Here is a 27,893-nt window from a genome sequence, read left to right on the forward strand (position 1 = left end):
TAAGAGATGTGAATTTTGGCCTGCAACAATATTGGGTACAGTGCAAGCCAGCCCTTCTACTTGATATTGCGTTCCACGTTCACAGGCAGTTCAGTCACTTGCCATTTGAATAGGTCCTTTGAAGGAGTTTCCTTGTTGTTACAACTTCAGCTATAAGCTACCTGCATCACTGTCCCTGCCCTGAGTTTCCTTGGGCCTGTCTGTGAATTTTGAATAGGAATTTCTGAGCTTTTATAGACCTGCAACCGTGATTGCACCACTCGGCATCTTCTGTGCTAACTTTGTAGGATGGGTGTAGTGCAGTTTATAGGAACTCAGAAACTGTTTCTACCCTTAACATCTTGACTGAAAAATGAATTGGTAACATAAATGCATCCTATTATGTTTTAGAAAGGGGGAAAAAAAAGAAACTAATGGGGCAAATGAAGTCAAACCAAATTCATTCAACTGAGTGCGGAGGGATAGGATGAATTTCCAACAGGAGCTTATGACTTAGTTACAATAGATCCTGTACTTATTTGAATGAATATTTGCAGAATCAGGTTCTTAAGTGGAAACAAAATCTTGACTATAGCTGAATAAACTGTTTGTAAGCAATTTTGGCTGTGTAGTTTATAAAACTGACTAGAGGAGGGAGATTTTTTAAAATTCCTATGGTTTTAACAAACTGGCTTTTGAACAAGTAAGTTTAAAAGTATCAGCAAGTGAGGTTTATGGTGTGTTTGTTTTGTTTTTTTAATACAGCACTTTAAATTCTGCCCCAAATTTTCAAGAATGATTTCAAGAGTGACTTCTATTTTGGCTTTCTTAATTTTAACCATCACAAAAGTCTGATATTTAGACTTCCTATAAGAAACCTTGAATTTAGATACCTAAAATCACCAGCATTCTTTGAAAATAAGATACAGTTTTTTAAGTTCAAGAAGAATTATGAAAAGGTATATAGTATTTCTTTTTACTACTGTAGAGATTTCTTACGTGTTTTCCGTCTCCCAACTATTGTTACAGGTTGAGTATAAACTGGGATTTCGGGTAGATAACCCCATGGCTATGGCTATGCCCCAGGCCAACATTTCTCTACAAGGAGAAGTTCCTCGCACCCTTTCAGGTAAACTCCCCACCCCCCAAAAGTGCACAGCTAGTGCTGATACTAATAATGCTTTCTGGTGGTACTTTGTTTTTTTCCAAAATGTGTGTAGTGTTGCATAAAAGCGTAATTTTTCTCTATTAAACATAATATGTTTACAGGCCTTCTGCAACAGTTATGGCATTGTTAAAAGGGTATTATAGATTAGAATCCTAGAATTGTTTAGGTTGGAAAAGACCTTTAAGATCATCAGGTCCAACTGCTAACCCAGCACTACCAAGTCCACCACTAAACCATGTCCCTAAGCACCACATCTACCCGTCTTTTAAATACCTCCAGGGATGGAGACTCAACCACTTCCCTGGGCAGCCTGTTCCAATGCTTGACAACCCTTTCGCTGAAGAAATTTTCCTAATATCCAATCTAAACCTCCCCTGGCTCAACTTAAGGCCATTTCCTCTTGTCCTATTGCTTGTTACTTGGGAGAAGAGATGGACTCCCACCTCGCTACAGCCTCCTTTCAGGTAGTTGTAGAGAGCAATAAGGTCTCCCCTCAGCCTCCTCTTCTCCAGACTAAACAACCCCTGTTCCCTCAGCCGCTCCTCATGAGACTTGTGCTCTAGACCCTTCACCAGCTTCGTTGCCCTTCTCTGGACATGCTCCAGCACCTCCATGTCCTTCTTGTAGTGAGGGGCCCAAAACCGAATACAGTATTCGAGGTGTGGCCTCACCAGTGCCGAGTACAGGGGGACGATCGCTTCCCCAGTCCTGCTGGCCACGCTGTTCCTGATGCAAGCCAGGGTGCTATTGGCCTTCTTGGCCACCTGAGCACACTGCTGGCTCATATTCAGCCGGCTGTCGACCAGCAACCTCAGGTCCTTTTCCACCGGGCAGCTCTCCAGCCACTCTTCCCCAAGCCCATAGCATTGCATGGGGTTGTTGTGACCGAAGTGCAGGACCCGGCACTGAGCCTCATTGAACCTCATACAGTTGGCCCCGGCCCATCGATCCAGCCTGTCCACGTCCCTCTGTAGGGCCTTCCTACCCTCCAGCAGATCAACACACCCACCCAACTTGGTGTCATCTGCAAACTTACTGAGGGTGCCCTCAATCCCCTCATCCAGATCATTGATAAAGGTATTAAACAGAACTGGCCCCAGTACTGAGCCCTGGGGAGCACCACTTGTGACCAGCTGCCAACTGGATTTAACTCCGTTCACCACAACTCTTTGCGCCCAGCCATCCAGCCAGTTTTTTACCCAGTGAAGGGTATGCCTGCCCAAGCCGTGAGCAGCCAATTTCTCCAGGAGAATGCTGTGGGAAATGGTGTCAAAGGCCTTACTAAAGTCCAGGTAGACAACATCCACAGCCTTCCCCTCATCCACTAAGTGGGTCACCTTGTCATAGAAAGAGCTCAGGTTAGTGAAGCAGGACCTCCCTTTCATAAACCCATGCTGACTGGGCCCGATCCCCTGGTTGTGCCACCCATGCTGCATGATAGCATTCAAGATGATCTGCTCTATGAATTTCCCCGGCACCGAGGTCAGGCTGACAGGCCTGTAGGTCCCCAGATCCTCCTTCCAGCCCTTCTTGTAGACGGGTGTCATATTTGCTAACCTTCAGTCAACTGGGACCTCCCCGGTTAGCCAGGACTGCTAGTAAATGACAAAGTAGCTTGGTGAGCACTTCGCCAGCTCCCTCAGGACCCTTGGGTAGATCCCATCTGGCCCTATAGATTTGTGTGTGTCTATGTGGTGTAGTAGGTCACTGACCCTTTGGATTATGGGGGCTTCGTTCTGCACTCTATCCCTGTCTTCCAGCTCAGGGGGCTGGGTACCCCAAGAACAACTGGTTGTTTATAGATTAGATGATAGATGGATAGAATAGATATAATAGATTGAGACTGTTAGTCTGAGAATAATATTTTTCCCCTTGTTTAGTGGAGGATAGAGATTTTCCTGGAAAGGAAATGTGACTTTAAGTGTATGTACACACACAAGGTTCCCGTTCCCTTTCAACAATAATCATTAGCATTTGCATGGATTTTAAAATCTAGGCCTTTTAATTTCTCTGGTCTATAGAGATGACATTTCAAGATGTGTGGGAGTTGTTAATACATTGAAGTGTTTATGATAAGTTTTAAAATGGAGAACTTTTGAATATGTATTAGCTCCTCCATTAAATTTAGTCTAGAAGCAGTTTTATTTGTTTCAGGAAATGTGCAAGTGATCATTGTTCCTTGCTCATTCAACTATGGTTTGTTGTACTCTGTTAGATATTCAAAGGGCAATAAAATATATATTGATGTTTTGGGTTTTAACCACTCTTTTGTGAAAGCAGACACTAGGGAATTAGACTTCTTGTGTCTGCTCTGTTGGCATAAAAAATACTGGTATATAAGCTAGAAAGTAAATAATGTCATATTAGTTTAAGCTTTGATTCCAGTCAGATTTGCAGAGACCAATATTTTGGTCAATATTTAAACGTAGCGGTTGTGAAAAAAGCTAACCTTCATAGCATTTGAAAAACCAATGAGGAAAACTAAATTTTCTGGTTTTCTGTGATAATGGAGGTTTCTCTTGTGACAGCACTTTGACTCCAAAGCTAACGGATGGCTAATCATAATTTATTGACAAATACAATTTTAGTGATCTGTAAACTTTTTTATTAAAAGTTTACAGAAATTCATTTAAAATCTATGCCCTTCAGCGCTTTAATAGTTGTCTGAAATTACAAGGCTAAAATAGTATTTCTTAATAGCAAGTCCTTTAAAAATGTGTATTTTAAAATGATGTTTATAAGACCCTTATCATTTAAATATTCTTTCACCACAATGTCTGAAAAGTGCTCGAACTTAACTGTAATGCCTATTTGTTGTCTGTTTGCAGTGTTTCGTGTCGAACTCTCCTGCACTGGCAGACTCGACTCTGAGGTCACAATACTAATGCAGCTCAACTTGACAATAAATTCATCAAAAAACATCACAGTTTTAAATTTCAAACGAAGGAAAATGTGCTACAGAAGTAAGACGTTAAGTTTCAAATATTAAAAAGCTTTTAGTGTTAAAGTATGATAGGAAAAAGGAGTGGGAAGGTATATGATCCAGGACATGAGTAACAGTTCCTGAGAGTGAATGGTGGAGAGGATAGGAAGAAACCAGGTAAAATTTTGCCTTTCAGAGACAAATGGGAACATTTGGTAAAAGCAGAAGCTGAGGGATGAACAAATTGCCCAAGTGTTCTGCTGCATTGACTGACCTTTTTACATATATAGCAAAAAGCATGTTCTCTGTTGTGCTTGGAAGGAAGGAACTAGTTTCCTCAAAACTGCAGCACTCTGAATATTCAAATTGTTCTAAGAATTACCAACAAAATCTACTTAGTTTATAAATTGTGATGAACTTAAATTGACTATTTAATGAATGTAAGCAGGTGTTAGTCTTTCAGACTTGGAGTACAAAATGATCTTGGTAGATAATGCAGAATTCAGAGATCCCAGATTGACTCTTCTGTGTTTTGACTTTGGAATCTGCAAGCACAATTTATTCTTGGATTGTTACTATCTCCTGTTGCTGCTTCCTAGAAGTACTTTCATAGGCATCGGAAGAAAATTATTTTGGAGAATCCCAAGAACTGTACCCTCCTTAAAAATGGCTGTTCTCAGGCAGCGTTTGAGGATGGCCACCTCTCTATTTACATGCTCCTCCTGGTATTGTTCAGTTTACTTGGAGCCTTTGAGGACAGTAGTTGGCTTTTCAGAGGGGAGTTTGTCACTTCTCTTGAGTACAAATGTCTAAGGATGAACTTCTGGAAGGTATGGGTGAAAGAGCTAGCGTGGCTTTTTAGCACATAATGCTGTGATACTCATGTTCCTTGCATTGATGTTATGGGAAAATCGTTCTTAATTTGAAGTGTATCTCTTTTTTCTAGTGAAAATGGAGGTCTGGCTGATAACGTTGGCATTTTTACCTTTATTTCATGTTTTCCTAGGTACTTTTTCAAATGTTCTAAGTGGGGGAGGTCAGCACTGCTTATATGTTCATAGCTTATTGAGCTTCTGAATAAGCAGAGGAGGTTTCTATAGGCACAGTTATCAGGGTGTGTGAGACAGGGCTGCTTCCTAAATTATGCAGAAGTGGTTCTTACAAAGATCGTGTTTCTGTGGGTTTGTAAAATGTCAATTACTTTTTTTTTGTGTGTGTGTTGATTGGTATAGAGCATCCGGGGATTTCTGATTTAATTTAGTGCATAAGTTAAAAATATGCAGGAACTTGCGAGCGGTTTTGCCGAAGGCATTTGTAGTAGTTCCTCCTAAAGTTCAAAAAAGGGGAAAAAAAAAATTTCTCAGATTTTCCCTTCCCTGGACTACTTTTTCACAAGTTTATCAGGCTGAATTGGCTTGCCAAGGAATCAGAAGGGGCTGTGCTGGGGAGGAAGCAGCTCTTCACAGCTGGGAGCAGGAAGGGGGATGTGCAAGTGGGACTGCGCCTTTGCAGTCACAGAAATCCATTATATTGCCTCAACTGCCTGCGAATCCTCAGTGAGATTCACCTGAAATCATCTCCACAGCCTGCATTCCCTTGGTTTGCATTGTCCCTCTTAGTGACCAGACTCATAGTAAGCTTAATGAAGATTTATCCCCTTTCTAAAGGAGTGCTTTCACATGCAAACCTGAGTATTGTCCCTGCACCTTTTTTTCCATATTTATGAGCATTTAAATAGGCATTACCTTTTTCATCCTTCAGTTTTAAAACACTTATGACTGTGGCATCAGCTGAGAAGGCACAGTGCCTGTGGCTGCATCTCTGACTTCTTCCTAGGATGAGTAGCATTAGACTGGAGCCAGAATTTCTTCCAAAAGGTCAGGGTAGTATTGATTGAACATTCAAGAAATTATTTTCTATCTTGTAATAACTGGTTCTGTGAGGTCTTTGCTGTTTAGTGTCTTAGCATACACTCACATACTCTGCACCTCCTCTTTCTACTGTCTGCTGCTTTGGACTTTGGTGGACAAGCCGGAGGGCTTTTTGAGGTAGGTAGATTCAATGAGTTCAAGCATGGCCTCAGTGGACATGTGTACCAGTGGTGAAATGTGACCTATGTGTCTTAAGTGTGATTTTTATTATATGGTGGTTAGGTATTTAAAATGGAAATATAGAGATAACTATAGTCCTTATGTCAGCTCACCAATTTGGAAAAGCAGATTTGTTTTTCCATAAATGAGGCAATTGACTTCCTGTGAAGGGCTACAATAATTAATGTGTACCAAACTTAATGGTTTTCTCTCGTCTGTTTAGAGCTTGAACCAGAGGTAAAATCTCCAACTTCCGATAAAAACAGCAGCAAGGCTATCTGTAAGTAATCCTGAGTATACAACTTATTTCAGGTACAACTTACTTAAGGTGTAAAAAATGAAAAACTTGCAATGTTATTCCTGTTTCCACAGCTCTCCCTGTGAAAACACTCCCCAGGTAGTCTGTATTATACCCAGTATTTTAGTAGGGATTTTTTTTAATTAATTATTTTAACTGGGAATATATACTAGTGAAGAGGAAAAAAACTTATTCCAAGTCTCCTAACAACTTTGTTTTTATCACGTCTTAGGGGCTCTGGTTTCCATACATGACTGTGATCTATTTTCTTGACTTTAGGACCTGTCTGGTTTGCTGTTTTAACTTGTCAGTATTGAATGAATAGAATGAGGTCGTTTCTTTTACTCACTCCTCTTCTAGCTGGAAATATTGTCTGATGACTGACTGTGCTCAGCCTCTGTAGTATCCAAAATGTAAACATTTTTGCCAAAATGCTTTTGGAAAGCAGCGGAGTGCATTGCTCAGTTTTCTCTTTACCACCTGCCGTCTCTTCTAGGGCAATTGTTCTCCCTGATGTGTGATTTAAAATTGGGGACGGCTAGGGCTATTGCTTCTTCCTGCCTACAGTCCCTCTGCCCGTGTTGCTGCTTAGCTCTAGCTGAAGTCTAGCACGGCAGATGGCCCTCTGCTGCCAAGATGCAACTGCAGAATTTTGCCGTAAAACTCACTGCAGCTGAGATTCTTTTGAGAAAGAGGGTTAACCGCCCTGTTAACACTGCTGCATTAAGATTCAGGTCAGGGGGCCATAACCCACCCATCATACCCTAAAATCAGGAGGAGAAGCTGAAGTTGCATGCTCTGGCACTTTCGGTTCGTGAGTAAGCACCACTATTGCGCTGCACCTAGGTATTAGTCTCATTTTACTTACTGTATTGGTGTGTGTCCTGGTGTGCAGGTGACTTCTGCTCTTCTAGCACCAACTAGCAAGTCTGTGCCACTTGCTGCATTGGGGCCCTGCTGAGCTGGAGGCTGGGTTTGTCCATACTCCTACTGTGTTTGCAGCATGGGACCCATGAAGGAGGGTTGTGCGGTTGTGCGAGGTAGAACCAACAGGACCAATAAACCCACTTTAGGAGGTTCCTGGCTAGCTTTTATCCTTCAGTAGGAACCCTCCTTTTGTCCCAGTACATAAATGGAGGCATTGAGTGGCTTGCTGGGCCCTGCCCTGCTTCGCTGCAGCAGGAGCTGTGGTGCTTGTTCTTCTGGGGGGTTACCATGGTCTGTCTCTGCAGGCTGGCTCCCTGCTCCCTCTTCCTGCCCGACCTGGGTGGCAGGGCACCGGGGGCGAGTCTGGGGACAGCAGCACTGCCCTCCTGACACGTCAGCCTGCTGGGAACTAATGAAATGTCATTTGTTGTGGGGTTTGTTTGGGTGGGTGGTTTGTTTGTTTGGGTTCTCAAGGTTCAGTAACTTTTCACTTTTCTGTTTCAGTTGATCCTGTAAACGCAGCTCCCACCACTTCTACCCGCGTGTTTTATATCAGTGTAGGTGTGTGCTGTGCTGTTATATTCCTGGTGGCAATAATATTAGCTGTCTTGCATCTCCACAGCATGAAAAGGATAGAGTTGGATGACAGGTATGTATTCAAGCTTTTCAGGTTCATTTTTGGGACACGTTTACTCAGATTTGTGGGAGTTGTGGTCTCAAAATGAGCACTATAGTAGCTTGCAATTTCTGCTCTTGATGTCAAGCTGTAACAATTACTACCTGTGCAGAGTTGTGGTAAGTGCTATACTGCAGAAAGGCAGCAGTCTCAGGTGCTCTGCTGTTAGTGGGGTAGGAGGGTTGTGGCTGTTGGGTTTTTGCCAGAATAGTTGCGTGGAGGACACACAGTGGGGAAATTTGGACAGAATCAGATATATAGGGATTGTCAGGATTGAAGGAAATTTGATAATACCTGGGCACACTGAAAATATTTGGGTTTTTTACTGACTTCTACAGGAGATTCAATTTCAGTTTTCTCTATGTTGATTTATTTACCAGTATTCATATTGGCTTTAGGGTAAAGTCTGGGGATTACAACTGGTTGGTTATAAAGCTGAAAATGGGCTCGCTCTCAAATGTATTTTCAATCCAGAAAAACCAAATTGGCATATGCATGCAAAAAGGACTTGTAACATGAACCCAAGGGCAATACGGTCAGCTGAGTGGGGATTAAACACAGAAGCGGAAGGGAGGCTGAAGAAGCAGGTGGATGGAGGCTCTGCTGAGGCTGTGTGAACAAGCTGCATCAGATTGCAACTGTTCAGAAGCAGGCAGTTTTGAAGTGGAATACTTTGGAAAAGAGTCAGGCCTGTGGGTGGTCACCCCTGTTGAAAGGGCGTCTTGAACTGTTTCTGTTCCTGCTTGCAGCTTCTCAGAGTAGCTCTGTCTTTTCACCTTCCTCTATATCCATCCATCTGTTTCTTTCTGATTTTCTTTCTGCCATTTACTTCTTTGGTGTCCCCATATCACTTGTTTTTTTGAGGGGTCAGTGTACTAAGTAGTAATGGTTTTTCAAGGCCTGATTATCTAACCAAATGACTTGTCAGCTTTCCTCAATTCATTTGTGCCTAATTGTCTACTGAGGGTTTTTAATCAATACAAGATGTTAAAGGATGTTCAGCTTGCTTTAACTCAGAAATGAAAAGTATTACATTTCTAGAGTGTGTAAATGGTAGTGTCATCTACAAGTTTTTTGAGAGACTGTCTCAGCCTAGCAGTGTAGTCAAATATCCTTTCATCCACTCCATTCTACTTGATTTCTGTGGAGATAGAAGCTAAAAATTCATCTAATGTTAATACTCTGTAGCTTGCAAGTGTTAAAGAATTTGCTCTGAATCAGTATATGGCCTTCTGATAATTTCTGTGAAGTTTGTGCAGATAGTGGGATTTAGTTCTTCAGAGAGCCATGTGATGACTTGTTTTTTGAGCCCAAAGGTGCCTCACCTGAGAAAACCTTGGATGCGCTCCTGGATAAGAGCTGTGTTCAACTAGTGTCGTAGCAAAGGTGTAACAGAGGCAAAATGGGCCTGAAAATCAGATCTGTGGAGTTTTGTTTTCAGAACGGGCAGCGTGCACAGGAGCCAGCAAAGAGACTGCGAGGTGATGTTTTGGTGCTTGGCTGAGAAACTGGTTCAGTGTTATAATTTAGCCTCAATGTTATGCACTAGCATTATGTATGATCAGTGACTGCTTGATGTAGCAGCTAGTCAAGGAACTCATGAGAGAAGAAACAGCTTTTGATTTGGTTTTGAATAACAATCTCAAAACATTGCTGTAAAGGGGTTCTGAATCAAAGATGATAATGTCGTTAGGGTTAATGACCTCCGAGGAGCAACTGAGGCTGAAAAACCCACTGCCATTGCTCTTAATTTCAAAAACCAGAACTAAATAAAAATGAGGAAGGCTGTTAAATAGAAGCTAAAACCAGGCAGCTGAGTTCACAGGCTGCACATGAACTATTTAAGAATGTTGTATTGAAAGTTCAGAGCAAATGCTTGCATGCCTCCTATCAAAGACACTTGAAAAAGTGCCAAAGAAAGCTGGCATGGCTTAACAGCAGGATAATGGAGGTTATTAAAAGCAAGAAGGCATTGTTCAAAAAGCTGATGTAGTGTACAAGTGAGAAAACTAAGACAGCTCATAAACATAAACCTAAAAACCAAAATGACTCTGACCAAAAAAGTTGTTTTTCAAACTTGCAACAGACATAAAAAGAATAATTCCTTTTTCAAAATTGCCTGCAGCAGGAAGGCAGCCAAAGAAATCTGTAGGGCTGGTAAGTGATCAAGTTACAAAAGGAGTTTCCAGGGAAGATAAAGCCATAGCAGGAAAATGAAATGCAAGTCCCGCATCAGTGTTTAATGCAGTGACCATGCCAGGACACTTCTTGCCAGGGAACTTGCTGCAGAGTGGATCACATTGAAGCAGCTCATAGATGCAATAGTGCAAACAGTTAAAATAAGCAGCAATAAGTTGCCAGCACCAGAGAATATTCATTCAGAAACTAAAGGAAGTTAAAGTGGAGTAGCTAGACCACCAGCTGTGGCTTTTAACCTTGTGCTAAAAACTATGCTGGAAGCCTACACCTGGAAGACAGTGAATGTGGGAATAACTTTAAAAAAAGTTTCCGGAGAGAGATCAAGGCCAGCTATAAATCAGTAAGCCTGATGTTTGCATTGTGAGAATTAGTAAATTCTGTTCTAAAGAAAAAATTCAGCAGGTGCATCTGTGATTATGGTATAATGGGGAAGAGTTGACTTGGCTTTCTTTTTTTTTAAAGGAAGTCTTGCTTCAAAGCTAACAGTGGTCCTTGAGGGCATCACCAAGCATGTCTAAAAATCCTACAAGGATGGCTAGCACTGCAGTACTCAATAGCAGCCTAAGAAGAAAATGGATTGTTGATTATTTGGCAAGGCAGAGGGTTATACCCCCCAAAAAAATCTCTTCTCTGTTCTCCCGATACAGTCAGCAGAAGTGGAGAAGCTTTTAAGTTTCAAAAAAGGGGGGGATGTTTGTGTGTGCTTGGGAGGGAGATCAAAAAAGCTTCTTCTGGCCCTGTCATCTGAGCTAGTAACAGGTACTGCCTTTGCCTGCAAAATTCCTCATCTATTCTGAGGCCATTACAGCTACAACTTTTTGTAGGATTTTGTCTATGAGGATAAGACAGAAAACATCCTCCTATGGTTTAAGCTATGGTTTGACTGCCTCTTGAATACTATGTGGAGCTATGGTCCTTCTACCCAAAGAAATATCTCAAAAGTACATTGTAGGTGGCCCTGGAAGGGACAACAAGTATCCTTAGAGAGAGGAATGACAAAGTAGGCTAGGGCAGTTTGGTCTGTAAAAGAGAGCTGAGACAGGTACAGTGGCATAGGGCAAACAACCATTTGCAACAGTGAACTAGGGAGTATCTTTTCAATATTTGCTCCAGCACAGGAATTAAAGGGCAGCAGATAGAGCTAGCAGCTGGCATGCCCAGAGCAAGCAAGAAGAGAACTCTCTGGTTGAAAAAGCTAGTTAAGCTTTGCAGGGTGTTATGGGTTCCTCTCTGTTTGGCTCAGGCTACTGCTTTCAAACTTTTGTAGTCATTGTTGATTCTCAGTGGGATGTTGGTACCATGAAACAAATACAAGTCTTCTCTGGAATATATTTTTGTTGATTCTGGTATGACATGGCGGTTCTTGCAATAAATATTTTGTCACCTTGATTTTTCAAAAGTGGGGAAAAAGTACTGGAAAATAGGGCAAATTCTGCAAAACAAGTAGGAGTAACTTGTTCATGCTCAGCAGACCGAAGTGCTAAGATTTTTGAGTTACTTAAAATACGTTTTAATGTGTGAGAGACTTTAAAAAATGCCATTCTTTCAAAGTCTAGCCTGGAAAATCTTCTGTTTTTAACTTTGATATGTTAATTTTGAATTTATTACAGTGGCAAGCAGTCATGTTCATGTCCATTTTTGTTTTTTAAAACAGCATTAGTGACAGCAGTAGCTCACAAGGTTTATCCCAACCTTCCACACAGACAACACAGTACTTGCGAGCTGACACGCCAAACAATGCAACGCCAGTAACCAGTAAGTGTTAATCTAATTACAGACCCTTGCAACAGACCCTCTTGGACACAGCTGGAGTATTTAGTGGTAGGAGTCTCACCAATTAGTCTTTTCATCTTGCTGCTGAAAAGGAAATGAACTTTGAGGATGATATATTTGTGATTTCTTTTTGTTTACAGCTTTGCTTGAAAGAATGTTAAATAGTTAAAAAGAGCAGTGAATTAAAAGGAAGGGTGGCAGTGTTGTATATACTCTGTGATAGACTGATACTAGCTATGTTCTGTGTTAATTCTGTAATTACTGGAGGTATTTATTATCTGCAGAGTGTTTACTCCTCCAATTATTGTCTGTCTTCTCTAGTCTTCTATATCCCATATAGCATCACTCCAGCGAAGGGACTGTTCAGACTGTAGGGAAGCTGGATGGTGTAGGGACACACTTGGTGTGCAGTTGCCTGGTGGTTCAGTCTCATCTAAGGTTGGACTGACCATAAGCGTTTGCCTTTTCCCCTGTGCTGGCACCTATTCTGCAAGATGATTCAGAATCATAGAATCATAGAATTGTTAAGGTTGGAAAAGACCTTTAAGATCATCAAGTCCAACCGTTAACCTATCACTGCCAAGTCCATCACTATACCATGTCCTCGAGCACCACATCTATCTGTTCTTTAAATACCTCCAGGGATGGAGACTCAACCACTTCCCTGGGTAGCCTGTTCCAATGCTTGACCACCCTTTCAGTGAAGAAGTTTTTCCTAATATCTAACCTAAACCTCCCCTGGCGCAGCTTGAGGCCGTTTCCTCTCGTCCTATCACTCATTACTAGGGAGAAGAGACCGACCCCCACCTCGCTACAACCTCCTTTCAGGTAGTTGTAGAGAGCAATAAGGTCTCCCCTCAGCCTCCTCTTCTCCAGGCTAAACAACCCCAGTTCCCTCAGCTGCTCCTCATAAGACTTGTGCTCTAGACCCTTCACCAACTTTGTTGCCCTTCTCTGGACACGCTCCAGCACCTCGCTGTCCTTCTTGTAGTGAGGGGCCCAAAACTGAACACAGTATTCGAGGTGCGGCCTCACCAGTGCTGAGTACAGGGGCACTATCACCTCCTTGGTCCTGCTGGCCACACTATTCTTGATACAGGCCAGGATGCCATTGGCCCTCTTGGCCACCTGGGCACAGTGCTGGCTCATGTTCAGGCGTCTGTCAACCAACACCCCCAGGTCCTTTTCTGCCAGGCAGCTCTCCAGCCACTCCTCCCCCAGCCTGTAGCGTTGCATGGGGTTGTTGAGACCCAAGTCAGCCAAAAACTGACTTCTTTTGTAGAGTGATGGGTTTTTGGTTGACTTGGGTCTCTGAGCCGGCTTGTAGCCTAGCCGTATGAGCACCAAGATTGGTGCTTAGAAGCTAAGGGTCTACATGACTGAGCATTGGAAGAGGGCAGGACTTAGCCCCAAACTCAATTGGCTTCAGCTACTGCTGGAGAGCCTGCTTTAAAAGATCTAAAGTGAGGTAAGGGTTTATATTACAAAGTGAGAAAAATGGGGGAGCCCCACCAGAGAAACAAACTCTCTCTCTGTTAAACTCAAATTCGTGTTTTTCTCAATAAAGTGGGAACTGCCAAGCTGAAATCATGCCCAGGCACTCCTGACCTTTTCAGAAAGTGTAAATTAAATGGCTCCTGTTTTCATCTACTGCCACCAGTGATTTTCTCTTCCGTAATGCTCAATAGTTTTGTATTAATTGCATGAGGAGACTTTGTTCAGCAATCTAATGAGTAGAATTGTCAATGTAGATCTGTTACTTAGAGCTAGGTAAAACTAATGATTAATGACTTGATTTTTTTTTTTTTTTTTTAAAAGGAACCAGTAAGACCCAAAAGTCTCTCCCATTTTCTTCTGATTGCACTTAATAGTGATACAGACCATCCCAATTCATTGGGGAGCACTGCACAAGTGTCGTGATTACTGTTCAGCCCTGCTGTGTTTTCTTGCTTCCTCCCCATGTGTGGAAGCAGGTTTTTACCTAAGATTGAACACCTGCAACTTTGGAAAAGTTTTGGCTTTCTTCTAAATTGAGCTATATCTCCTTAAAAAAATAGTGTCTTTTTCATCTTTCCCTTGCAAAAAACTGCCTTTAAAATTTCTTTAGTAGAAGAATTAATTTTAAAATAAAAATAAATAAATATAAAAATATTTTAAAAAACTCCTTTCCACAGAGTTTGGAAGAGACCTTAGCATGCAACTAGTTCTTGAGCTGGTTTTTCCCTCTTGCCACCCAAAGTCCCTCCCCAGCCGTTTTGTTTTCCATCTCTTATCCCAGATTGCATTCTGCTGTTGATGTCCTATCGACCTCAGGTTTTTAGGTTGGCTCTCTACGTGACACTGTTTGGTTAATTTAAATATGACCCCTGGAAACTCATTACTGAGCCTCTGGCAAAAGGGGAGAGGAGGACTTGTCGTGAAGGTGGCCTAGAAGCCAAGCCCATAGTGATGATTAAACCCTCCTCACCTTGACAAGCATGGTAGCTGGTATGCCTAAATGGGATGTATTTGCTGTGTTCAGTCTGTATTGTTTCAGAATGGCTCTTACCTGTTTTGGGACACCCCTGGTAGCACAGGAAAAACGAATATAATAGGAAAAAAGGTTGGATGCATGAAATAAACAGGAAGAACATTCTTAGTCCTTCCACAATCATATTAACCTTGTTTTCAGTAACATTTAAATTAAAAAACCTACCATCAAAGTAATTCTCAAGATTTTTCTCTAGCGATTCATAAACTAGTACAAAAATATTCAGACCTTTCTGACTATATTAGTGTATCTAGATGTCTAGAAGTGCCAGAAGAGGGCACTGGTAGTTTTCGTTACGTCCTGCTGGGGTAAGGCATGTTCCTCACTCTAACAAGTCTTCTGACAGTCTCTGACTGTGCTTTATTTTCTTGTTGTCGGGGAAGTGCAGTGTCACGTTAATCAGCTTCAGTATGTAAGGAGGAGTTTTATTTACTTGGTGTTAGTAATGAGACTTGATTGCATGATGCTATATAGAATTCCTGTGTGATATCCCCCCCTGCCTCTCCCCAGATTATTATATTCACATGACTTCTCGTGTTTGTTGTTTATACTATAATCTTTTTAAGATTATAATATTTTTTTAAGTACATGCTGCTTGCATGTCTTTATACCTGTAGGTGGTGCTGAGGTGAAGCAATGTGCTTGTGTTCTCATTATAAGGGTATTTATATTGGTTTGTTTGGCTCTGCTGGCTCCTCAGGTTATCCTACGTTACGGATAGAGAAGAATGATCTTAAAAGTGTCACTCTAATGGAAGCAAAAGCTAAAGTAAAGGACATAGCCATCTCCAGGGAGAGGATAACTCTAAAAGATGTGCTTCAAGAAGGTATTTACAGGACTTGGACACTTGTTGACTACAGCATGGTGTATATATATATTTTTTTTTTTTAATAGCTAGATTTTTCTGAAATTAATCATGGATGACATTTCTGATCTTCATAACTTTAGTGAAGGCGAAGAGTGATGAATAATGTTTGAATTTGGGGTGTGGGGAAAGCAGTTTCCAGAATTCATTAGAATGGGGGAGCAACTAATTGTGCTCAGTAGATAATTCAGTTTGTCTGTCTTAATAATCTGGTCCTTTAAAGGTAAGGGTTAGATGGCTAAGGAATGAGGTAATCAGTTGGGGCTGTAAGTGACAAAGTTAACTCACTTTTGTAAGTTACTGCAGGAGAGCTTCTCTTAAAAAAAGATCAAAACAAAAATATCAAATCCCACAAAAACCTCAGTTATCTAACCTCGTAATCTCAATTTAATAGCTTCTGATTTGGAAATCTAATCAGCAGATGCAACATTTACAGCTCTGAGATTACCTGATTCTTTTGTCTTGTTTAGTGTTTACTTTGTAAATGTACATGCACAACATTAAATGGTTCTTGTTGATGTTGAATTAGGGAAATAGACTTAAATATTCAGGGGTTTTTGTGTTAATCTTTACTGCTGCAACTTCAAGTCTGTGTTCCCTGAGCCTCATGAGAAATTAAACTTTCCAAAGGTAGATATCTGAGACACTCATCCTTTGGAGGCAGAACTGCTAAATGCTTTGCATTACTGTCTGAAAAACAATGGGAGGATGCTAACCCTCCCCACTTAATGTATGCCTCTAAATCTCTAAGGAGGTAGCTTTGTGCTCAACTCCATTGTCGGTTCTGCAAAAAGCTTCCTTCGCATGTGGGATGTGCTTTATGTTCCTTTGTACTGTCTGTTGCCTGTAGCTGTGATGTTAGGAGTCATCCGATGACTAGAAAGGACTCAGTACCACAGCTACGCTTCAGATGCTTAGCACCAAGTGACAGAGCTGCCCTATTCTGTGAGACACGGCTTAAATGGCTGTTGAATGCAATGTGGACCCATTTAATACTGGGATCTTCTTTCTTGGCCTCCAGTTGGTATTTGAGTCTGTCAAAACCTTCAAAAGTTAGTCAGAGGACTAGAAGACTGATCCTGATGAACAATCATCAGTTTTAGTTCAGGATTGTAGCAGAGTTGAGCCTCTCATCTAAGAACAAATGAGCTTTAGAGGGGAGGAAGTGAATAATAGAAATATTTGCATAAAATTTTCAAGAATTCCTAAGTGCTGCAAATGCAACTTAAAGGTATTTTACAAGTCTTGGCCAGCGATTTATTATAAACTTCAAGTAGCTTCCATAACTTAACCTACTTCAACATTTTATAAATTTAGGAGATTATGGCTCTGCTGTGGTGTAACCAATTGGAAAATGCAAAGCACCAGGGTTTGAGAGTGCACAAAGGAAGAGGGATCTGCAGGGGCCTTTTGTATTGCTGGGCTTGTGCAGCATCTGATTCTGAACTTGCATCAAGCTCATATTGTACTAGATGTAAGACAAAAACGCAGGCGTCTTTAAAAAAAAAAAAAGTTTCAAATGGAATAGCTATGCTTTAGCAAATGGAGCAGATGTTAACAGTATGTGGACCTTTACCATTTTCTGGTGAAGTAGAGAAATGACTTAGATGTCCAGTCTGGAATATAAACAGCATAATCTGCAAAAAACCCAGAGGAGAGTGAGGCAGAAGTAGTGTGTTCACAGTGCTGTCTCTAAATGTTACAGCACACCAGTGACACACAGTTCCTGCTAAGATACAAGTCTTTCAGGGTACCATTAAAATAACCCAAAACAACAAAATCCCAAACTGTGGACCACACAGGCATGCTATGTTACAGTCTTAATATGTCTAGATATTGGATTGCATGAGAATTATTTTCTAGTCATAGCTGCTTTTACACACTTCCCCATTCTCTTTATTTCCGGCATTTAAAAACAGATAGATAGCTTGATACCGTAACATGTTTCAGTACAAGATGCAATATTCCCTTTGACTTTTACATAGATCTGTATATTGGAAATATGTATTCAAGGCACTCTTACGATGCCTTCAAGAACCAAGATAGGAGGGTTTTAGTTTACTGTTAAATAACTTATGCTATATATTTATGGTTGCCTGTAGTCTCTAGTTAAATTGCTTCTTAATGAGATTATAATTTGAAGATCCCTGTCTTGCAGGGTTTACTTGCAGTCCCAGGGTAGATGATAGCAAGTGTTGTGCTGTCCTTGTTAAGTATTTAGAAACCAAATGAGACCCACACTTCATGACAGAAGATGTACAACCAGGATAAGGCAATCCCTATCAAAGATCTTTCAAGCTAACCAGACAGGACAAATCAATAGGAAAGGGATGCAACATATGAATAGACTGCATGAAGATGATGCACATGTTGGTGCCATGGTAATAGTGTGACAGAAAAGTGTTGCAAACCTTAGTTGTATAAAAAGTTAATTGTGCGCTACCATGCTGCAGTTGTTCTTACTCCAGCTGTTTAGTGTAGCTCCTCTTCCTGTAATAGCTTCGTTAAAAATTTGTGAGTGGAAAAATGTTGGAGAGACTGAAAAAAAACCAAACCCAAACAAACCAAATGCCTTCTAGCTAAGGTAAAACATTTGAGTAACGTGATACTGTTTTTTTCAGACTGTTCTGTGTGTACTGGTTGGCTGAAACCAATATTTCCCTGTAAACTTTTAAAAAATTTCATCTTTGAGAAATGTTTCAACTGGAGAATTCCAGACCTGGTGGATGAGAAAAGGACGGAGCTGGAGTTTTTAGTGCAGACTGTTGACAAAGACCAAACTGCCACAAATAAACCCATCATCAGTATCGATACTTAATTTAACTACATTCTGTTGCTATCATTAGTTCACTCTCACGCTTGTCCCCCTAAATTTTAGTTATCTAAACTTTCAGCATTTACTGCATATAGTTCTGAATTCAGAACTGGATGCAGTGCTGGAGAGGTGGTTGGGTTATATATTGTTGACTTACTTAGGGCATTCAGGACTTATGCCTTAATGGCCATTGTTCCTAACTTTCTGCTGTGGCTGAATCATTTTAAGGTAGTGTTTTCTTAATAGATATTAAATTCTGTTAATGTTACCAGTGTATTTTTACCACATAATACTTACTAATTGTATGTTCTCTTCATAGGCACATTTGGGCGCATTTTCCATGGGATTCTAATAGAAGAAAAAGACCCCAGTAAAGAGAAACAAGTTTTTGTCAAAACTGTTAAAGGTATGTTTACATAAAGGAGGGTTTTTTTGTATCCAGTTGTTTGGATTGTGGTGCATGCCGAGTGTATCAAATCTGTCTTTAAAAACAAACCCCTCCTCCCCAAAATACGCAAATGGCTACTGCTTAAAAAGCAAAAGCAATTAGGATGCTGCCTTCAGCCAGAGAGAACAGAAATCTTATATGGAAGAAAAATGCGTGTGTTCTCCACCAGTGCCTTCAGTTACTGCGTCTTGAATACTTTTGCTTATTATTCTTCTAAGTAAAAAATATATTTGTTTTTTTCCCCTAGCATGTCATCATTCTTTCCATCCACAGCCTTTTCCCCTGCAAATTGCTGAAAAAGGCACCTGCAATGCATCTTAAAAAGCTTTTATAAACATCCGTGGCTGTACAAAAGATAGGGCATAGTTTCTGGTATCCTTAAACTTTGCTACTGAAGCACAAGAATTATCATTTAGAACTTAATTTGTACAAATATAGCATCTTTGTTCAAGAAATACGTTGTTGGAGTGATTTAAGCCATGATAGGTAGATTTAAGAAACAAGAAGGTAAGTATAGATGAAAACCGTATTACATATATCCTACATATATATTACATATATCCCTTCCTCTAAACTCATCATTGTAGGAGTTCTCTAGTAGCTCACAACAGTTTTGCTGACTTCACTGTACAGTAGGTGCTTCACCAGTTATTTTTGTCATTTCAATTGTGTGTATTACTGCCTTTGGTTTTTCATTTTACAATTTCTTTAATTCTTTCTTGTAAAAAAAAAAATTAGGCTTCTATAAGAATTTCAACTTGTTTTAAATTTTTTTTGCCTGGCTAGTAATTTTTAAAGATACTGATTTTAAAGAGGAAGGTGGGAATTGGTGAAGCTGCTAAATTTTGTTGTTGAATCTTTCTAGTACCCATTTATTCTGTGCTGTTTTTAAGAAAGATATATTGCTTAAAGAAAGCAACCTTCTATTATTCTTGGTATGTTTCTCACACAATCGGATGTGTGCTTGTGATAATAAAAAAACAGTTTAGGTGGAAGGCCACTTAGAAAAAGATTCACACTCACTTCAAGGGGAGGAATTTCTTAAGGTCAACCTGATTTGGAATAAAGGTAGCTGAACAAGGGGTCCCTACTTCTTGAAACAGTCTGAAGTGGCAGTTTGGGATGGATGCTGTTGCATTCTTTAGCTACACATTGTTCTTGATGTAGACCTAGCAGGATGGTGTGCTTTGGCAGTGAAGACAGGGCAGTGCCCAGTACCATACCTGCTGCTCTAACAAAATATGTTGAATTTAAAAAGGTCCAACCTGTCTGTACTATGAGCCAGGTACCAGCTGTGAGTAACCAACATAGGCAGTGTGAAATTAGCCTCCTTTCCTGCCTAACAAATCCTTACCTCCTAATCAGCCTGGTATGCCTGAACTGGAAGGTCCCTCCACCTCAGTGGGATGGGTACTGACAGTGTAGTAGTGCTTTGTGGGTAGAAGATCTGTCTCAGCATCAAGTCAGCCAGCAGACCTTGATCTGTGCTCTGGGACACTTGTTTGTGTTTCTGCTAATGGGATTCACAGAGGGTTAAACAGTGAGGATTTGCTGCTGTCCCTTTTCCTGCTCTTTTCTCTTGCACGTCCTTGTGGGCATTCCTAGATTCAGAGTGACAGTTACTCTTGTAGTCACAAGATACTTCCATTATTTCTTCAGTAGTGCCTCTGAGGTGGTACACTTTCAGTCTGTAGCACTTTTCCTCCCTGTTGGGTCCAGAGAGGACTTCTGAAAAATAGATACGCTGCTCTTTGGAAGATGGTGGTAGCTACCATTTAGCATGATGGTGGTAGCTAGAACTGTGTCTACTGAAGTAGTCATAGCTGTACCAAAAGTAGTGGTCCTCTTGTAAAAAGGAAAGTATTTTCTTTAGTGACTTCTAGCTAGAAGTAAAGAAGCATCCTCAATTAAAAAAAAAACTATGCTGCTTTGCAGTATTTTAGGAACTTTTCCTGAATTCTGCCCTTTTTCTGTTGCCCCTCCCTGCCAAACAGTTCTGACTATCATCTTGGTTTTATTTTGTATAGTTTCCAACAGACTTATCCCCTATCACATGAGCCTGGTGCTCCTCTGTGTATGACGAGGAGGATGTCTAACTTGGGGCATCATTCACCAGTGTTACCTTAACCTGTGATCCCCTTTGCCGAGTTATTTGGTGGTTCTCTGCCCTGATTCAGTCAACAAATGCTATGGCTCTTGTGAACCCCAAAATTGTTGTGAGCTAGGGCAGTTTGACATCTGTACGGTACTACTCAAGCATGCTTACTTTTTATAGCATTGGATTAAATGACAAGATGACAGTCGTGAGAACAGATCTTAATTTAGCTGCCTCCCATCACCACTTGTCTAATTGCTTGACCAAAATGGGTCTTCCAATCCACTCTTAAAGCTGCATTTCTCCCTTGCAGTGCCTTGTATCTTTGACACAGCACACATCCTAATTTCTCTAGCCCTTCCCTTTGCAGTGAAAGATTTGCTGGCTGCGGTGAACTGGAGCATGGTCTTAAGGGAGTAATGGTATTCACGTAATTGTCTGTAGAGAATTTCTGAGCTTTAAAAAGGATCTATATGGACAAAGTTTATAATAGATTTTGCTGATACTTGTCTGTGAAATGATACTGATTTGGGCAGCAGAATGTTGCTAGGAAAATAACTATAAACATCCCCACTTCTCCTTACAGCAGTTCATTTGCAGTGCTAATATTAAGCAGCTTCGTGATAGCTGTGTGTGCAGCTGGGTCATGTAATAAGTTGGGAATTTGATCTGCTTGGAAAAAAAGCTGCAAAAATTCTCTCTTAACCAGACTTTTTCCTTGATCTTGTTCTTTCTGTGACCACACACACTGCTGTTTTGGCACAAACACAGGAGGTAGGGCAGGACCACAAAAGTGAGATGGGTATGAGAACTATTAAACTGACTTAAGTATCTCTGTTGCTGAAGGCAAGAAAGGAGCCTGAGGGTCATGGAAAAGAAATAAGGGAAAAAGGCTTTGTCTGTGTAGCTAAGTTATCCCCCCTGAAAAGATATGGGCTGCTCCAGAACTGTCTTGTTTTACCCAGCGGTGCACTCTGATAAAATAAAGCCCAGTGGTACCTCAAAGGACAGAAAATAATGAGGAGGGGGTGTGGGGTGTTCCAGATCTTCTAAAAAAAGTGAACTGAAATTGTTTCAGCAAGTGCCGAGAGGAAGAATAACCTTCTTGAGAGGAAAAACACCTCCTCTTAGCAGGATCAGAGCTTGAGAAACTTAAGACATTGCATTGGCTGTTTTGATATTAAGGTAGTTGCTACAGCTTTAAATCTGGAATTGCCAATAGAAGAAACCCTTTGAAAAGGAGAACACCTGGACATGGCAAATATGCTCAGTACACTTGTGCCCAAACTAGAGCTTCATACTAAAATCACAGAATCATAATCATTTGGATTGGAAAGGACCTTTAAAGAATCATAGAATCATTAAGGTTGGAAAAGACCCTTAAGATCATCGAGTCCAACCGTTAACCTGTCACTGCCAAGTCCACCACTAACCCATGTCCTCGAGCACCACGCCTACCCTTCTTTTAAATACCTCCAGGGATGGAGACTCAACTGCTTCCCTGTGCAGCCTGTTCCAGTGCCTGACTAACCTTTCGGTGAAGAAATTTTTCCTAATATCCAACTGAAACTTCCCCTGTCACAGCTTGAGGCTGTTTCGTCTCGTCCTATCGTTTGTTACTAGGGAGAAGAGACCAACCCCCACCTCGCTATGACCTCCTTTCAGGTAGTTGTAGAAAGCAATTTATAAGATCCATAACCTTTCAGGATGGGTTACTTCCTAATAATGTGGACAGAGGAGACCGTGCTGTCAGTTTTCTCATTTCATACCCTGGAGAAGATGAATGTTGTGGCTGAAATGCTCATCAGACAATAGTTAGATATGTATTTCCCACTCTGAGAGGGGTGTGTTTGCAGCCTTGTCAGTTTGCCTCTTTCCTATCTTTTTACCTTGCCCTGGGGTTGATGCTTTTCTGCAAAGGATCAAAAAGCAAAGATAGTTGACTGGTAATGGCAGTAACTCAGCAGCCCTTCCCACTTTCCTTCCCTGATGTTTTCTAGCCTTCTGGTAAGGTGTTGAGCATTACTATAAGCCAGAAGAGTGCTAAGTGAATTCAAGAAGCCTTGATTTTTTCTGAACTTAGTACTTGTTCTCCCTTCTGAAGTGATCTGCTGTTAAAAGAATCGGTAATACATAAAAACTGAGAAAGCCTGGACCTGCCTACCTTTGTCCTGAGAAACTCTTTAAGTGAACGAGGCCATTCAGAGAGTGTGAGACTAGTTTCCAGGAATGTATTGTATTGTCCATTTTCTCAAGCTGGGATTGACCTGTTAGGTCAGACTCTCAAAGGGCAAGTTTGATCCTAATAAAGCAACATCAGTGCAGGAGGCAAATAGATTGAGGTTTGCTTGTTTAGCATTATTTGACTAGTTTCTCCTCTGCCACAGAATTTGTCTGGGGTCTTTCATCTGAACCATTCATTAAGTCTCTGAAGTGCTTTTCAACTGATTCAGTGACTACTTGTTTTGTAGCTTGCAAATTGATATGACTGAAAAGTTGGAGACGCTTCTTTTGAAATCTCAAAGCCGCATCATTTATAAAGATACAGTCTGAAGGCAGAATTAATCCCTGAGTGCCAGAAATTCACTCCAGATCCCTTAGGAGAGATTTTTCTTTCACCTAACTGTAGTGCACTCCAGAGAAATGTTGTGACATGCCCTGGGTAGTGACAAAGCTTCTACCTGCATGTTCATGAAATACATTAATTTATAATGTTTTTTTTAATGCTGTATCATCTAATGCTTTAGAGTGCGTCTGGATGCCTGAGTCTTCCATTATGTGCAGTGCTCTTTGCCAAAGAGGAGAGCTAAAAAGAAAAAATGGGTATCAGTTGGCAAAATTAGAGGTAGCTTTCTGGAAGCTCTAATAACATTGGGAGTACAAAGATCACAAGCCCTGGCCAAAAGGTGTCACTTGTTCATACTTTGATCCTTCACGTTGGCCATCCAGTTGTTCTTTTCTATTTGCAGTTTACAGTTTCACTCTGTATTAATTTGCTAGTCATCGTCATGAAAGTTTTAGCTTTTCTCACATTTAGACTTTTCTATGGATAATTCGCCTTCGTTATTTCTTTAAATAGACATTCATGAAGATTAAGGATGTGTGTCTCATTACCTGTAAGAACAAGAATATATTGTGTGTACTGTATTTGGGATACTGGAAGCCATGGATCAACACAACCTGAATACGTTCTTTGTTAGAAAGATGAGAGACTTAGCTGACACTTACTGTCTTCATTGTGTTTCTTGCTCTATAGTAGAATTGATTTGAGGTCAAAAGGCTTCACTTACCTTTCTGATAGGAGGTTTCCCATCACTCTCAACTTTGGGAAGTGTCTCAGTTGGCATGTTTCTCAAAGCTGGCATTGCATCTCTTGCCAGTGACTGACAGATCTCTTCTGCCTTTGTACCGTGTGAAACAGACTTTCTTGTGAATTTTTTAGATCATCTTACGTTAGAATAGGAAGAAAACACACGGCTTTCACCTTTGATTTAAAGAACACATTGTTTAATCATGCTTTTCCTGTGGAGGAGAAAATTCTTTGCAGAACAAATGGAATTGTATTATTCCAGGAACATACACAGTGAGTTTGAGTTGTACAGAGCCCTGACTCATTTAGTATGTTCTGGCCAAGGTACGTTTTTGTTAAAAACAACTGATCATGTTGTTCAAGATAACCTGACTGCTTCCATTTAATTTTCTAACCACTTAAAATTTTTCTTATGTCCAAGAAAGGAGTGTTTGAAAACAAACCACCCATGAAAAGCACTGGAAACAAAGTCATAGTGTGAGTGAAGAGTAACTCTTAAGACTTCCTCATTTTACCAACTTTAACAAAGCTTTGAGTTTTGTTCATGTCATCATAGGTCACTAAAGGACTCTTCCAGCGTTCTTGGCTACCTCTAACATTATACTTTTAAAAACTTTTATTTATTGTTAATCTAGTTAAGAGGGGATGCTCAAATTGCACCCACACAGACAATATGGATCACAATGCTGTAATGGAAGCCTTGGAGAAGGACCTTACCATGAATTCATCTGGTACATCTCAGGACTGCAGCTACCTTCAGAGTATTTGTAGTACACAAGACTTTTCTAGTATGAGTGAAAACATGCACTTTGTAGTGCAAGTTTGTGTTGAGTTGTAGATGTGAGGAAACCTATTAGATGTTAAATGTTTTATGTTAAAACAAGTGGGACTTAACTGTCCGTAGTGTGCAGACCTATTACTGCCTTCATTCACGTGATGTCTGTTTTGGCCTTCTTACAACCTAGCCACATGCAAGTTGGTGACCCTTTAGGACTTCTTCAGTACAGTTAGGAGGTATAGGGATAGAGATCCTGAGAACTTAGGCTACACAAAGCAGGGGAAAGCAATAGGCATACTTAGGTGACTTAAGTGTGTATGATAAGCTTTATGTTAACCAAGTTGAAGGGTTTCTTGTTCATATTAGACATGTAGTATATTGCAGCCTGGAGTATACAGAGTTGTTCCCAAGGTACCATTTTTAAATTTCATTGAACTTACTATTCTGGGCAGTTCATTCTTAAAAGCACTGCATTGTGAGAGTATTTATAAGTTCAACTTCATGCCTTAAATGTACAGTTATTTAAGTTACTTGTTAGAGGTATTTAACCTCCCAAAATCAGAGTGCAGGATCCTGTTTCTGTAGAAGAAAGTTTGTGGGGAAAAAAAAAATTCAAGAAAAGAGCTGCTTCTAGTCTAAGCTAAATTCTTAAGCATCTTCATAAAGGAAGATACTTGAATTTAAAGAATTAGGGAAAAGTAGCAAATTTCAGAATATCACCTTAAAAATGCACTGTATTTGTCATTCAGTCGTAGTTTGTTAAGAAAATATCCTAAGAGACCTAAAATAGTACAGTATACATTAAAAAAGTCTTGAGTGGCAGCTCTCAGAGGTTGATATCCAAAGTACTGTACTACTTAATTTAAAGATTTGCTATTCCATATGCTTCTGCAGGAAAAAAAGAATCATGATCTACAGTACACTTTCATTTACATACAGTTGAAATCACTACTTGTATTTCAGTTTTGCTGGCTGCTGCCCTTTAGCAGTTGATAGACTTTGAAACATTAAATCAGTTATGTCTCTCTTCCCCAGTTTCACATTTGCTTACGCTTTCAGCTTCATTTTAAGTTAAATGGATTACTGACCAAAGACCCTTTTACTTGTTGCTATTTGTTGCTACTACTTGGCTTCTAGTATTGTTGTTATGTAGGGAAATAGCACTATCCCCAAATCATACTTCTCTCTCCCCTTTTCTGCGGTTTAAAGTCATGTGTGCATTTGTAACGTAGGAAAACCAGAACAACATTCCCCGTTTTAGCAGTGTCATGTTGAATCACTTCCATAATATATTAAAATTAGGCTTGAATTTGAAAATATGAACTGCGTTGCTTTGGAAAATAAACTTGTGTGGTTGTGGTGTGGAAACAAACATTTCAATATAAATAGCCTTGATATTAAGATTGGAGGAGCAATCCTGCTCTATTGAAATTTTTATAAGACTAAGCGTTTACATAAGTGTCCTATGTTGTAACCTCTTTATGTTGTCATTTGTGCCTATATGTCTTAACATAAGGAAGATTTGAATTTTGTAGGATGCACGATTGCCTTGTAAAGCAGATAGACATTGATGCGTAAAAGTATAACCATTACCTGAATGCCTCCGTAGCTATCTAGACTTGCGCATGCAATAGAGTGGCTAAACAGGAGCAAGATGTTTTTCCTTTACTTCTGTGGTAGGCAGAGAGCAATTAGATGTGCTACTGGCTTCCACGGTAACTTGTTGCTGTCTAACTGTTAGGGCCTCTTGAAGTTTTGAAGTGTAAATATTTTTGTGTATGTGCTTCCCCTTCTACCTACAAAAAGGCAGATTGGATCATGACTGCTTGCATTCCTTGAGCAGTTCATCCTTCTGTTGAAGGAAAATTCTGAAAATGTCTGCTAGCAGCATTAAAAAATGTCATGTACAACAGATGTGAACTGAGGATAGTCTTTGAGTGTTGAATTTCTTCCAAAAAACCAGACTTGTGTAGAAGGGTTAAAGCAGCATTCAGGCAAGTGTTCTCTTTGAACTGGGATTGAATTCTGCCTTGGGATAAATTTTACAGAATGAATTGCTCTGCAGAAGCAGCAGTAATTAAAAAGGATGTGTTGATACTAGGAGCATTTCTTACCTGAAGCTGAACATTTAAGGCGGTTCAAGTACTACACTTTCAATTCCTGTGGTCACAGAGTCTGTGACCATTGTGCCTGCCTGTATGCTTTTCACCCTTCAATAACTTGAGCTTGTGGACTTTGTCACAGTAAGCAAAGCTGACAAGTTTGAAAGATAATAAGGGTAATACAAGCTTTGTGAAAACAGGTAGCCATATAGAAAGCGGTTTGTATAAGAGTGTTCTGATGTTGGGGAATATTAGCTTGCAATAGGAGACAGAAGGAAGTTTGCATGGGAACAAGATGTTACAAATGGTCCAAAGGTGAGAAGAGCTTCTGGTAAAACATCTTTTTAAATATTGCTGTCAGGAAGCATGTTTATCGGAAGCCTTAGACTTCCTAGGTATAGTGTTTGCGGAGCTGCTTCTTATAGGAGTGCTGAAAGAAATTGCTGTGTGTTACTGCCCCATAGTAGGCTATCAAAGGGCTCTGAAATTATTCCAATTTTGAAACCTTTGGTTTTAAGATTCTGCTTTGTCTTCTGTCTGAAGAAACAGATTTCAGGGACTGTGCTACAATCTAAAGTCTTTAAGTTGTAATGCTGTGCTTTGCTATTTTGAGATTCTAGGAAGTCTGACTTAAAATGTTATTCTTGAAAGCTATCCAGCTAATTGGGTAACCCACTGCAATATCCAGGTAATTGCTGCTTTTCATCTCTGGTAAGTAATTTGAGTTGTGGAGTGACTCTTTTCCGATACACTACCACCTAGTGAATGTAGAGCATGATGCTCTGCGGTTGTTATGAGTGCCCAGTCTCATAGCAAGCAAATTGCTCCAATGTTAGTTTCATCGCAAAACTTGCCAGAGATTTTTTTCATGTGAGTGTCACAATGATTCATATGACTGATGGTAAACAAAGATTTAA

General features: G+C 40.4%; 1 protein-coding gene across 2 annotated transcripts in view; it reads left to right on the forward strand.

Moving 5' to 3' along the window:
- The window catches only part of RYK (receptor like tyrosine kinase), a 66,255-nt gene that overhangs the window by 19,880 nt on the left and 18,482 nt on the right, over positions 1-27,893 (forward strand). The window contains exons 3-9 of one of the 2 annotated variants that reach the window (XM_087739796.1): positions 1,009-1,108; positions 3,976-4,110; positions 6,384-6,440; positions 7,890-8,034; positions 11,915-12,015; positions 15,255-15,389; positions 18,563-18,649. In XM_087739796.1, coding sequence (XP_087595922.1) covers positions 1,009-1,108; positions 3,976-4,110; positions 6,384-6,440; positions 7,890-8,034; positions 11,915-12,015; positions 15,255-15,389; positions 18,563-18,649 — 760 coding nt within the window. The remainder of the gene's footprint in view (positions 1-1,008; positions 1,109-3,975; positions 4,111-6,383; positions 6,441-7,889; positions 8,035-11,914; positions 12,016-15,254; positions 15,390-18,562; positions 18,650-27,893) is intronic. The other variant, XM_087739797.1, reaches the window with a different exon arrangement.

This window comes from Nipponia nippon, unplaced genomic scaffold (genome assembly GCF_047370975.1).
Source record: "Nipponia nippon isolate SJK-2023a ecotype South Korea unplaced genomic scaffold, ASM4737097v1 scaffold_7, whole genome shotgun sequence".
Classification (NCBI taxonomy): domain Eukaryota; kingdom Metazoa; phylum Chordata; class Aves; order Pelecaniformes; family Threskiornithidae; genus Nipponia; species Nipponia nippon.